At 40.5% G+C, this 13412-nt stretch overlaps 1 protein-coding gene across 5 annotated transcripts in view; it reads left to right on the plus strand.

Moving 5' to 3' along the window:
- Positions 1-13412, plus strand: part of CLTCL1 (clathrin heavy chain like 1) — a 34144-nt gene that overhangs the window by 17294 nt on the left and 3438 nt on the right. For 4 of the 5 annotated variants that reach the window (XR_009278930.1, XR_009278931.1, XM_058851437.1 and 1 more), the window contains exons 11-31: positions 693-830; positions 1026-1190; positions 1549-1729; positions 2083-2246; positions 2399-2524; positions 2804-2946; positions 3532-3766; positions 5573-5695; positions 6123-6268; positions 6660-6843; positions 7022-7214; positions 7695-7852; positions 7946-8110; positions 8297-8404; positions 8813-8980; positions 9063-9212; positions 10014-10145; positions 10488-10598; positions 11123-11293; positions 11851-12072; positions 12774-12794. Coding sequence is in view for 3 of the 5 variants with exons in the window: in XM_058851437.1 (XP_058707420.1) it covers positions 693-830; positions 1026-1190; positions 1549-1729; positions 2083-2246; positions 2399-2524; positions 2804-2946; positions 3532-3766; positions 5573-5695; positions 6123-6268; positions 6660-6843; positions 7022-7214; positions 7695-7852; positions 7946-8110; positions 8297-8404; positions 8813-8980; positions 9063-9212; positions 10014-10145; positions 10488-10598; positions 11123-11293; positions 11851-12072; positions 12774-12794 (3204 nt within the window). In the remaining 2 variants the exon portion in view is untranslated. The remainder of the gene's footprint in view (positions 1-692; positions 831-1025; positions 1191-1548; positions 1730-2082; positions 2247-2398; positions 2525-2803; positions 2947-3531; positions 3767-5572; positions 5696-6122; positions 6269-6659; positions 6844-7021; positions 7215-7694; positions 7853-7945; positions 8111-8296; positions 8405-8812; positions 8981-9062; positions 9213-10013; positions 10146-10487; positions 10599-11122; positions 11294-11850; positions 12073-12773; positions 12795-13412) is intronic. The other variant, XM_058851439.1, reaches the window with a different exon arrangement.

Genomic DNA, 13412 nt, shown 5'->3' on the forward strand with positions numbered 1-13412 from the left:
ATAGTCTAGTCAGGTTTGGTTATCATCGAGTCTTTAGAGGCAAGTGCATTCTCAAGTTCTTGTCAAAGCTTTCTGGTTTATTGATAGTAAACCTGCCACAATCTCAGTCTAAGCAATAGTGTTATTATCCTGCTGTTAGCTTTAATGGAGCATGCATCTCCCCACGCAGAGAATTTACAGGAAGATTAACAAATTATCCTAACTTCAGTTCTGGCTGCCATTGGCCACTTCTTGTTAAATGGATGGAGAAATAAAGGGAACATTTTGTATCATTAAGTAACTGAAGCTACTTGGAAAAAGTCTTGGCTTTTCTTCTAGCAACTATCCCAACAAGAGAGAAGGGATGACTTTGCATGCTGTGTTAGAACTAAGAGTGGATAGTAAAGTCTGGCATAATAGCTCAGAGTAATGCACTTCTTCCATTCTAGAGAAGAAGGAAATCTGTGAAACTTGTCTCTCTATTACCATGATAGTAATACTATGAAAACAAGGCAATGCAGCATGCTAGGTGCTGTGATAGCCTGGTGTCTAGGTTTGAGACAAGTTAAGATCTTGGCATAAAGCAGACAATAGGGGATACAGTATCATAACATCACCCCAGGACACCTATGTAGCCAGGTTTTTTGTATACACAGAAAAATGTACATGTGTGTACATAGACCTCTCTTCTCTAACTTAACTGATCTCAACAGATTGTGGATGTGTTCATGGAGCACAGTCTTCTGCAGCAGTGCACATCCTTTTTGTTGGATGCCCTGAAAAACAACCGCCCTGCAGAAGGCCACCTTCAGACCCGTCTCCTGGAAATGAATTTGATTCATGCCCCGCAGGTATGACCCACTTCCTCCAAAAAGGGAGAGACAATACTGGATTTGCACAAAATAGGATGTCTGATACAGTTATCTATAAGTTGTTTAGTAACGTGAAAATCTTCTAAGTAAGTCACTGCTGTGACTTCTCAACAACTTGTAGGCTAAGCTGCTGTGATTCTCTTGACAGTCTGAATATGAAATGTAACCTCCTAGGTTGCAGATGCCATTCTCGGAAACCAAATGTTTACACACTATGATCGTGCTCACGTTGCCCAGCTGTGTGAAAAGGCAGGCTTGCTCCAGCGAGCTTTGGAACACTACACAGATCTCTATGATATTAAACGAGCAGTTGTTCATACTCACCTCTTGAATCCTGAGGTAAGTGTTGTCCAGAGTAAGAAAGTGATGTGAACAGTCTTTAGCACTTCGGCAGCTGCCATAAGATGGGTTGTAGGTACTGAAGTAGCTGTGATTCAAGAACATTTGTCCAGTTAACAATTAAGTTGTGTCAGTGGCTTAAATCTGACCTCAGTTTCCCAAGTGGGTGTTTCAAATATTATTTCCAAGCTGCACTTTTGTAATTGTAAATACAGTGAGTGTTTCTTATTATGTCTTTGGTCTTAGTTCATGGAAGACTTCTCTCTAGTAGCTGGGGTAGAAACTGTCTAGTTGGCACATCTTGGAAATCAGCCAAATCCTGTGTGAGTTACTGAGTAAAATTTCTGTCTCTTTGCAGTGGCTTGTGAACTTCTTTGGCTCTCTCTCCGTTGAAGACTCCGTGGAGTGTTTGCGTGCCATGCTGTCAGCCAACATTAGACAAAACCTACAGCTGTGTGTGCAAGTTGCTTCTAAATACCATGAACAGCTTGGCACCCAGTCTCTTGTGGAGCTTTTTGAATCTTTCAAAAGCTATGAAGGTACAGTATTAGAGGGAAGCAGCTTACTTGGAAGCACTGACTGATTGAAGCTAACAGTAAGGATTGTAGCTTTTATGGGAGAGGTACTGGTCACATGGCTGGATCTTAGGATACAGTTATGAAAGTGAGCTCATCACAGTGAGTTCTAGGGGTAGTTTTGTTCTAGATAGTTTCTTAACTCTCTTGAGTAAAGATCAGAAAGAAAGATGAAACCTGAAAGAAGTTTCTGATTCTCCCTGCAGTTGACTGAAAGCTACTCTCTCAGCAAGGCTGAACTAAGTCACAAGCTGAAGCCCATGCAGCCTTCACTTGCTTCACTTCTAACAATGTTAAACACATGTGACTCTTTCCAGGACTGTTCTATTTCTTGGGTTCCATTGTAAACTTTAGCCAGGATCCAGATGTTCACTTCAAGTACATCCAGGCAGCTTGCAAGACTGGTCAGATAAAGGAAGTGGAAAGGATCTGCCGTGAAAGTAACTGCTATAACCCAGAACGAGTGAAGAACTTTCTGAAGGTAAATACTTTGCCCAGGGGATTGAAGGGTCCTTCTGTATGTTTTGCTTAGCAGCAGAACTACAGCTTTCTAATGGAGGGAAACACCAAAAAGGTTTAGTTGGCAAGGCTATGAATAATTTGTTGCTTTTTCCTCTTTCACACAAAATACAGGAGGCAAAGCTCACAGATCAGCTTCCTCTGATCATTGTCTGCGATCGGTTTGACTTTGTTCATGACCTGGTGCTCTATTTATATCGCAATAATCTGCAGAAGTATATCGAGATCTACGTACAGAAGGTAAGGACTTGCTCTTTACTTCATTATAAGGAGCTTAACAGACTGCAGTATAATCTGCTGTCTCTTTTTGCTTACTCTCCCAGTGCAGAGGCACTTCATTAAGCCTTTTGTCTGTCTCAAAAACATTATTCCTGGAATGTGTATACAAATGTTAGTTACTCAAAGTTCTCTGCTCTGAAGCATAATTGAAACGGTGAACTAGAACTTCCCCATGTGGAAGGCTGGGGGTGCATTATTAGTAATGCTAATAACTAATTTTAATGATGGTGGTGATTCTAGGTGAATCCTAGCCGTATACCAGCAGTGGTTGGAGGGCTTCTTGATGTAGATTGTTCTGAAGATATCATCAAGAACTTGATCATGGTGGTGAGAGGGCAGTTCTCCACAGATGAGCTAGTGGCTGAAGTGGAAAAAAGAAATCGGTAATGAAAATGCATCTGTAGGCACCAGTGTTGGGCTTCCTTGACCCTGCTATACACAGATTGAATTGCATGCAGTTTTGTTAAATGACAAAGTACTAATGTTGTTATGTTTCTTTATAGAAAAGCAGTTCAAATTTGCTAGTCAGTCTTTCCATTGTTTGTGTCGTGTAGGAATGCCTGACAGCACTGTATGATGTATAACATGGCTTTTGAACTCTCTCATACAGCCAGCCATGGGATGTGCCTTTGGAGTAAATTTGGATCAAACTGTCTTGACAGTCTAGCTGCAGGCACACAGCAGCTTCTGTTATTAGTGTCTAATAGTGCCTGTAAAATGAACAAATGGCTTTAAGCATGAACTGCCAGCTAATACAACAGGAGTTGAGAGATTGTAAAACTAGGGGTATCGGCAGCCTTCCCTGATTGATGTTAAACTGCACATCTCATTAAAAAATAACTGGCTGGTCTGTGTTTGCTTTTAAGTTTGACCAGAAGACTTGCTTGAAGGGAAGGCCAGGTACTGAGTGGTAGCTGTCAAGCATGCCTCAGTCTGACTTAAAACCAGAAATGTTTGTTTCTTCAAAGGCTTAAGTTGCTGTTGCCATGGCTTGAATCAAGGATTCATGAAGGCTGTGAAGAACCTGCGACACATAATGCTTTGGCCAAAATCTACATTGACAGTAATAATAATCCAGAACGCTTCCTTCGTGAGAATCCTTACTATGACAGCCGTGTAGTTGGCAAATATTGTGAAAAGAGGGACCCTCATCTGGCCTGCGTTGCTTATGAGAGGGGACAGTGTGATCTGGAACTCATAAAGGTTAGCAAAACTACGTTTATAAACATGCTTAAAAGAACTACTTGCTGCCTGAAGTGGGAGACTGTCTGGCTATTAGTGTAACACTTGAAGAATCCTGTCTTGCAGTCTCACTCAGAAGTTGAGGCAGGTGGGATTCTTCTATGTGGAGACAGTAATTTTTATGCTGATGAGAAGAACTTATACTATATGTCCAAGCTGGAATTGTATAAGTGGAACTTTGAATGGATCCATGTCTTTCATCCACTGATTCTGCTTGAAATTAATTTGTTTATTAGGCCCAGGTAATGAATATGCCTACCATTAAAGCTTTGTTAATTTGATTTTTTTTGAACCTTGAAGGCTTAACAGGTTGAACAGGCTGGCATCTAGCCCTACAGTGAAAAAAAAGTTTCCCTGAGAAACTAAAACAGGGCTTGTAATTTTCCTTTTTTTTCCTTTTTTTTTTTTTGACCCATAGACTTGCTCTAGTACTTAACCAGAAATGAGGAAAATAAATGTTTACAGTCTAACTACAAGGACTTACTTCAATAGCATTCCTTTCCTTTCTTTAAGCTTGTTCTTAGAACATCCCTCAGAATTTCAAGGGCAAGTGAAATTCTCAGGGTTCTCTTAACACTTTCTAGTCTCAATATGAACACCAGAGCTTAATGTCAGATTAAGCCAGTAGTGCTTGTGGCTGCTGAGAAAAGCATTCTTCTCCTACTTGCACTTCCATACTGGTATATGCAGAGAATATCAGCTGTGAGCATTAGAATGGTTGTACAATCCAGGCTTGCTGCTGAAAGTGGATAACTTTCCAGCCTGAAGGGGTTAATTTTTAAGTAATAGTTCCACTGTAGCTGTTAAAAAAGGGCTGGCTGCATTTGTCTCCTTTATTTCAGGATATGAAGGTGGCTTTGAATTGTTGTTTGCTAGGAGACTGCTAGGATAAACTTTACCATTCTGGTTAACCATTAAAGGCTGTCTGTACCAGTTTCTTTCTGGAACTGATGTTCTGAGGTTTTTCTGGTTATGGAGAAATGTTCTTCCTGTAAGAATTATTCTTGAGACTTATTATTGTTGTCTCCTAGAAGAAGGATCAACTCCTGCAACTGATAAATGTAAAGCATAAAACAAAATTGTACTAGTACTGATTTCCTTACAGCACAGTAATTGAGATTCCACGGGTTTATTTGGATACCAGCAACGTGAGCTGTTGCTATTAAGATGACTTAGGCCTTCAGATTTCTATTCTTCTAGCTGGAAGTTGAAGCTAGTAGTATGAATAGGATCATGACTTGTAACTCTTCCATGGTGCACTTCTATAAGGAATTTCACATTTATACTGTACCCTTAACACCTTAACAAGAGAATCCAAGCCACTTGCTATTCTGAACACTTGTAAACACATGTAAAGCTAATGACACCAAATACATAACCTACTTCTACTTTTAAACACCTGCGCTATTCCTCAGTTCGCTACTTAGCACTGCCCAGGCAAGTGGCTCCCCTTTCTAGATTTAAAACTCAAGTTCTTCAGGCTTCTGCAGGTCTTCACTTCAACCAGAAGCAAATAGTTACTGTGAAGCCACAGTCAGAGTGTTTGTGTGTTGGGCAAAATCAAGAGAAGCTGTAGAAATTCTGCTGCAGACCTTCTCCATGAGCCTTCCAGATCAGAGGTTGGGTAAGAACTTGTCTGTGGCATTTAGCATTGGTCAGAAATTAGTTCTAGTCAGTCTTCTAGACGGTCTGGTTCATAGCTAGCTAAACCTGTCTTGCGGTACTGACCCTTAATAATAATTCCTATAATTGTAACTTCTCCTTCAGGTGTGCAATGAGAACTCCCTGTTTAAGAGCGAGGCTCGTTATCTGGTGCGCAGGAAGGACCCTGAGCTCTGGGCAAATGTACTGGAAGAAAACAACCCATTCAGGCGGCAGCTTATTGACCAGGTACAGGAAACGGGTTAAACTTCTAGTGTGTGGAGACCTCAGGATGTCTCAGAAACATTATGGAGCATTAAAGTAGCATTCTTCCCCCACAAGGCCCCTTAAAACCCCATCTCACCATATAGAAGTTTGTAAGAGTTAGAGTGGCAGGTATTAATTCTGACCTTCATGGTAACCACTAAGCTACCAGTAAGATGCTTTTTCTGTCCTGGAGAATGACCTTCCTCTAGTGAATTTGTTTCCCATACAGATGTAAATGGGGCTTTACTTCTCTGTAAAGTACAGGTAGTAGCTGTTTCTTGCTGTCTTTATCAAAATACTCTCAAAATTCTGAAGCTTTAATTTATAGTTCACTGGACAGATAACTTAACAAATGGACAAATATTTCATTTAGGAAAAACACTTAATAGTTTTTTGCCTTTGAATCTAGGTTGTCCAAACAGCTTTATCAGAGACACAGGATCCAGAGGAAGTTTCTGTAACTGTGAAAGCTTTCATGACTGCTGATCTGCCAAATGAACTGATTGAGTTATTGGAAAAAATTGTCTTGGATAATTCTGTATTCAGTGAACACAGGTAAGAGGAGAGCTTTGCCCTCAAGTTTTGCCTATTCAGTGCCTTTGTTTAGGTTGTGAATGGTCCAGGTTATCATGGGCCTCTTGGTTGCAAGACCTAAGCACTCTTCAGTGTTTACTATAAGGCGAAAAGCTAGAATTTCGAGTGCTTTGTGCTTGAAGAACAGAGCTAGTTCACACTGTGCAATTTGCAGTGATGTGTTGAGAACAGGGAACACTAATATTGCTAAGCAATTTCTTTTTGAAGGTAAATGTCAGTGGTTCTCAATCTGGGGATGAAATATTGTTTCTAGTGACAGTAAGTGGGTTTATTTTTTCACATGTACAATCCATGTCACTTAAGCAGGTGTTGCTGTGCACTGCTTATAGCCTATGCCTTCTGTTAACCAAAGGAATCTCCAGAACCTGCTGATCCTGACTGCCATTAAGGCTGACCGCACGCGAGTGATGGAATACATCAATCGGCTGGATAACTATGATGCCCCAGATATTGCAAACATTGCCATCAGTAATGAGCTATATGAGGAAGCCTTTGCTATATTCAGAAAATTCGATGTCAATACTTCAGCAATTCAGGTGAGGTGTGGTTCCTGTATGATGCTGTAGAATGCTTCCCTGGACAGAAATGGCTGTTGTAAGAGCAGTTAGCTTAATATTGCTTACACAGAGCAGTGTATACACTTGAAGAAAGGCTTCTGTTAGAATGGACAGTGTTACAAAACAGTTTTTAACTTGGAACTTCAATTTCAAACAGGTGCTGATTGAGCACATTGGCAATTTAGACCGTGCTTATGAATTTGCAGAGAGATGTAATGAACCAGCAGTGTGGAGCCAGCTGGCCAGAGCACAGCTCCAGAAGGACTTGGTGAAGGAAGCCATTGACTCCTATATAAAGGCAGATGATCCATCTGCCTACATGGAAGTTGTTCAGGCAGCTAATAGAAATGGTAAGGCAAAGCATCTTCAAATTGCTTGGATGTGAGCTAGGTTATTGCATTTATATTTAGCAGCAGAGGCTATTGAGACTTAGGAATTCTGTTTCAGAGGAAGTTGGAAGTCGGTACATGGAACGGATCAGTCAACGTTAAGTGAGATTCCTGTCAATAAGGTTGTCTGTCTTGCTACACCAGACATATACCTGTCTGTGGAGATAATTTGGACTGTTACCTATAATGTCACTAAGTATAATGTATTTATTTAGTTGTATATGGCACAATTGCTTGCCAATTGGATTGAAGATGAGTAGCAAGAAGTCCAGTCACCTGAAGGTGACTTTGTGTTGTCCATAGCTGAAGTTACGGAATTGGCTTACTATCGTGGTAGAGGAGAGCCTTGAGCCTGCTAGTGCAAACTGTCCCTAAGGTGGCCAAGGTAAACAATGCAAAATGACTGAACACAGGACCTTAGATATCTCTGCTCTCTTCCAGATAATTGGGAGGACCTAGTCAAGTTCTTACAGATGGCCAGGAAGAAGGCGAGAGAGTCTTATGTAGAGACAGAACTTATTTTTGCTTTGGCAAAAACAAATCGTCTGTCAGAACTGGAGGAGTTTATTAGTGGCCCTAATAATGCCCATATACAGCAGGTATGTCTTGATCCAGTTTCCAAGTGTGACTTGCTGCTTAGCTGACCCCTCATTCTTGCTGCTGCCCTTGTTTACCTTGGACTCCTCATTCAGGTCGGTGATCGCTGTTACGAAGAGGGGATGTATGAAGCAGCAAAACTTCTCTACAACAACGTATCCAACTTTGCTCGCCTGGCATCTACCTTGGTGCACCTTGGGGAGTATCAGGCAGCTGTGGACAGTGGCCGCAAAGCCAATAGCACAAGGACTTGGAAGGAGGTAACTTAAACTTGTGGGTAGTAGATTTTAATTCTAGAGCAAGTATTATGGAAACACCTATTTGGAACCGTTAGTAAATCTCCAATTTGGTGATTTGTCCTGTTAAAAGCTTTGTCCTGTTAACTATTTGCTTGTTGACACTTTACCATTCCTAATACAGTCCTAATACATTTGCTGTCATGACAGGTCTGCTTTGCCTGTGTGGATGGAAAAGAATTCCGCTTGGCACAGATCTGTGGCTTACACATTGTTATCCATGCCGATGAACTTGAGGAGCTGATCAGTTACTATCAGGTAACTGTTAATATGCTAGAAGACTTACACAGCATACTTGTATCTGCTAATAAAGTGCTCAGAGAAGAAAAAAAAAGATACACTGGAGGCTATTATCTAAATTAATTTCAATTAATTTGTCCTCCATCTTTATCTATATATTTATTATACTATTATTATATTGCTTATTTTATATATATATATAATATTATTTATTTATAGTTCTCCATATTTCTTAGTGGCAACATGCATTTTTTTGTAGTCAATGGAGAGGTAATAGTTTTCCATTGTGCCTTCTTTTATAATTCTCTAACCTCATTGGAATCAAAAATCTAAGCACTTTCAATGGAGAGGAAATCAAAGCATGTTGTGTTTAAGTAAATACACATTTTAGCAAGCTTAATTAATCCTTATTTTCCTAACATCCAGGATCGTGGCTACTTTGAAGAACTGATTGCCCTTTTGGAAGCTGCTTTGGGCCTAGAGCGTGCGCATATGGGGATGTTTACTGAACTTGCCATCTTATACTCCAAATTCAAGCCTCAAAAAATGAGGGAACATCTGGAGCTTTTCTGGTCTAGAGTTAATATTCCAAAGGTATGCAGTAAGGTAGCTGCAAGTGAAGGTGGGAAGCTGCCAGTGAATAAAACCTGGTGCATTTTTTTGTTTGTTTTATTAGGTGCTCAGAGCTGCAGAACAGGCTCATCTCTGGGCAGAACTTGTATTCCTCTATGACAAGTACGAGGAGTATGACAATGCAATAATTACTATGATGAATCATCCCACTGATGCCTGGAAAGAAGGCCAGTTTAAAGATATAATTGCCAAGGTAAGTAACTTGGTAACTGAAGAAAAGTGCTGAAAGCTTCTTTCAGGAAAAAAAAAATGTACAACAGAATTGCCATTTAGAAAACAGTTTGCTTAAGCTACTACTCAGTTTTTCTGCTGTACTTCCAATCAGTTTAACACAGTTTCTTTTCTGCTGTGCAGCACATTCTGTTGAGTGGCTGCAGCTAACAGAGAATGTTTTCAGAGACTGCACAGGATCATAGGTCACAAGCAAGAGGCCTAACCTCCTTAATACTTTTGAGCTGACTGCTGTTTTAGTCTGTGGCTGTAACTGTTCTTGGAAGACTTCTGCATATGTTACCAGCTGTTTCAGTGTGAGAAATGGTGTGGGAAGTCCCATGAGAACAGCAGAGAATAGTGAATCGAGAAATAGTTTAAACAAGATTTAAGACTGAGTACACTCTTACTGCTCTGGGGGCTTCAAGGAAACAATTTAAAGACCTTTTAAGGCTGCAGTCTTCACTGGCTTCAGAAGTCAGCAAATGGTCATATTAACTGTAGTGGGCTGCCTGTGCCAGGACCTCTTCAGTGGATAGATTAGAATTGGTTTGTAATGCCCCTGGTAGCCTGTGATTTCACTGTCTGGAAGAAGTTGGTACAAGAAGCAGTCATAGGATTGAATAAGAATTCTGCATAAGTGTAGAACTTCTGACCTCTAGAAGGAAGCTTAAGCTGTTGTTTAGTAAGAGTCACATAAACTTTGTGGTGAGTTAAGTGGTCCAAACTAAGCACCTTAGGCTTACCTTCTGTTTGAAGTACTAACTAGTGTCTGATCATGCAGGTGGCCAATGTGGAGCTGTACTACAAAGCCTTGCAATTCTACTTAGACTACAAACCTCTGCTGATCAATGATCTCCTACTTGTATTATCTCCACGACTGGATCACACCAGGACAGTCAATTTTTTCTCAAAGGTGAGCTTGGGAGAGCATAGGTCAACACAAAGTCCTCTTGCTGAAGTTAAGATACTCCAGGCTCTGGCTGGAAAACAAGAGTTGGCATCTGCTGAGTAGCTTTGCCTGGAGTATAAAGGACTGAGAAGCAGCCCAGTCCTGGCTTGATATGGGAAATGCAGGAAGAGTTACGTAACTGGCCTTGGAGACTTTTACTTTACTCCTGGCAATACAAGACACCTTGTCTGAAGGGTTTTAACAATGAGCACAAGCTCTTGTAATAACAAATGGGAACCTGTTTCAGGAGAAGGCAGTGTCAGGATTGCTGTATTTAATCTTGTATTGGAAACATCTTCTTTCCAGGTTAATCAGCTACTTCTAGTAAAGCCTTATCTGCGTTCAGTCCAGAACCACAACAACAAAGGAGTTAATGAAGCTCTAAACAACCTTTTAACAGAAGAGGAAGATTTCCAGGTGAGCCCCAAAAAACAGATTGCTAAGCCTGAGGGATGGTCCTCTGACAAAAATACACAGTAGTGTCCTTGAGTAGAAGATAACACTTCTCCAAAGCAAGAGAGAAGGCGTGCGGTCAGGCCCTTAGCGGTCAGGAGTCTTGAGACATCAATGATTTGCAGAAAAGTGGGTGCCACAGATGTTTTTCTCAGAGCAGACCTCAAAAAGGTCAGTATCAGGTGTGTACTCAGTGGGCAACACTTCTGTAAATAAATTCGCTTTTGGCCCCAATGGCTGCTATTTGAAGACAAGCTTTGTCTCTTAATGTAACTAGCTCTTCTCTCTGGACCCACTATGACCAAGTTAATGTCTTTCTTTGTTAGAAAATATCCTTTGGAGAGGTGCTTGAAACACTTAGGTAAATAAGTTGTAACCATAGCAGCTGGCAGAACTGAAACACTTGTGCACTATGATTAGATGCTTCTCTACTCTAGTTCTCACCTACTGCCATCTGGAAGCACGTGTAACAACTCTCTCTGAAACAGGGTTTGAGAGCTTCCATTGATGCCTATGACAACTTTGATAACATAACGTTGGCTCAGCGTCTGGAAAAGCATGAACTAATTGAATTTAGGCGTATTGCAGCATACTTGTACAAGGGTAACAACCGCTGGAAACAGAGTGTGGAGCTGTGCAAGAAAGACCGTCTATATAAGGTGAGTTAGTGACACTGCATAAATCTGGATACTGAATGTTTGTTAGTTTCAAATCTGGAGTTTTAGTTAGTAGTTCTTGACTTGAAGGAAAGACTTTTAAAGCAGAAGTGGTTGCAGTTTCAAATGCATGTCTTAAATCTAGTTTCATAATGTTGTCCTGTATCTGAGGATCTGTCTGTCAATCAGTGGCATCTGTATAATTACCTGGATCAGTATGGAACATTCTCTGTAGAACTCAAGTCACAGGCTCTTGTAAGGGTACAGATGGAATGTGATTACACTGGTATGCTCTTCAAGCCTGTAGTGAATTCTTACAAGACAATTTGTGAAATAGTCTGTAGGAAAACTGTTGGATGGATGTTATTAAAGTATCTGGCTTGCCTCAGAGTTGTGTGTGTGGTATCTTGCCTTCTACAGAGCATGCCTGGTGTTGTTAAAGACTAACTTCATGGTATGCCAAATACCTGGCTTATCTAGCTAGTAATAACTGGGATGTAAGATGTAGAGCAAGATGTTGACAGGCAAGGGTCAAGCTTTAATGTTGTTCTTTTCTGTAGGATGCTATGCAGTATGCTGCAGAGTCCAAAGATGCAGAGCTGGCTGAGAAGCTGCTCCAGTGGTTCTTGGAAGAAGGCAAGCAGGAGTGCTTTGCAGCCTGCCTTTTCACATGCTATGACTTACTGCACCCAGATGTAGTCCTTGAGTTGGCATGGAGACATAACATAATGGACTTTGCAATGCCTTACTTCATCCAAGTGATCAGAGAGTACCTTACCAAAGTGAGTATTGCATAGGCTAAAGAGCTGGGACTTGAGTCTGCTATATGATTAGCATTATGTAAACCAGAGCTCTTTGCATATATTTGGAATATTACCATTCCTCATAGAGGAAGTCTTCTGGAAGTTCTGTAGGTTTCATCACTCCAGGCTAGCTAGCAAAGTCTGTAAATAAATGCCTTGGCACTTGAAGAGGTCTGGTTAAACTGCTTTTAGGAGCAGATAGAAGCAATTGTACTTCTTAGCTCCATAGCTGATGAACTGAAAACGTGGTGAAGGCAACACATAACACTTTTATCTTTGTGTAACTATGAAAGTAAAGTCACTTTATTTCCTAGAGTAAAAAGGGCTTTTGAGTAGCTAATTGTATACATATATTCTATATCAGCCATAGGAGTAGACTGCTGAAGGTGTTTTGTGTTTTAAATGGAAGACAGAACTTTAGATGCATAGTCTGGTTGTATAATACTGATACCAAGAACTGGCCCTCAACTGAGGGAAGAGAGATTCTCATCATGTGTGGTCCTGAAATGCTTGTCTCAAACAGCTCCAAGATCCTAAGCTAAGATTTTGCCTTGGAAAGCTATGGGATTGCACAGGACATCACAGTAAAGAACTTCATTAAAATTAGCAATGTAAAAGTGACTGCTTCAGGTTGCTTCTAATAACTCATGTTAAGTATTCCCCTCTGAATTTTCTTGCAGGTTGATGGACTGTTCTATAAGGTGACACTCTGATTTCAAACTCTGTGTTCATTTGTGTCCCTCAATATCCTAGGTTTCTTTTACAGGAATCTAGCTGTAGCTTCTGCCAGAAGAGCAGTGTAATCTAGCTCTAACTCATTTCCTGTTCACTTTCTAATGCTAAAAGGATAACTATTCACAAGCAACTTGAAAATCCAACCAGACTCTTCTCCTCTTCATGGGAAACGAAAACAAGTGCTTGAGGAGGGCTTTACTTTGAGCTGCTTTTCACTGAATGCTGTTCATAAACAAAGAAAAGGAGTTGCCATGTAACAGGATATGTTCTAAGGGCAAATTGCTTTTTACACTGTAAATTACCAAAGTGTGCAATAACTCAGGCATGATGGTGAATTTGAATAGTGCCATGAAACTTCTGTAAACTTCTTGCCTGTTGGTATGATGAAAGTACTTGCACAGATCTTAAACATCTCCTACTCCTCATATTTCAGAAGAAACTTGCCACACAAGTTTACCTGAACTCTTCCATGTGAGGTTTAGGTCTAAAATAATTTATTTTAAACTGCTGGTTGGATTTACAAGTAATCATGTGTACTAAATATGGGATAACTTGCCAGAAGGAAAATCTGCATGGTGAAAGTG

This window comes from Poecile atricapillus, chromosome 16, assembly GCF_030490865.1.
Source record: "Poecile atricapillus isolate bPoeAtr1 chromosome 16, bPoeAtr1.hap1, whole genome shotgun sequence".
Classification (NCBI taxonomy): Eukaryota; Metazoa; Chordata; class Aves; order Passeriformes; family Paridae; genus Poecile; species Poecile atricapillus.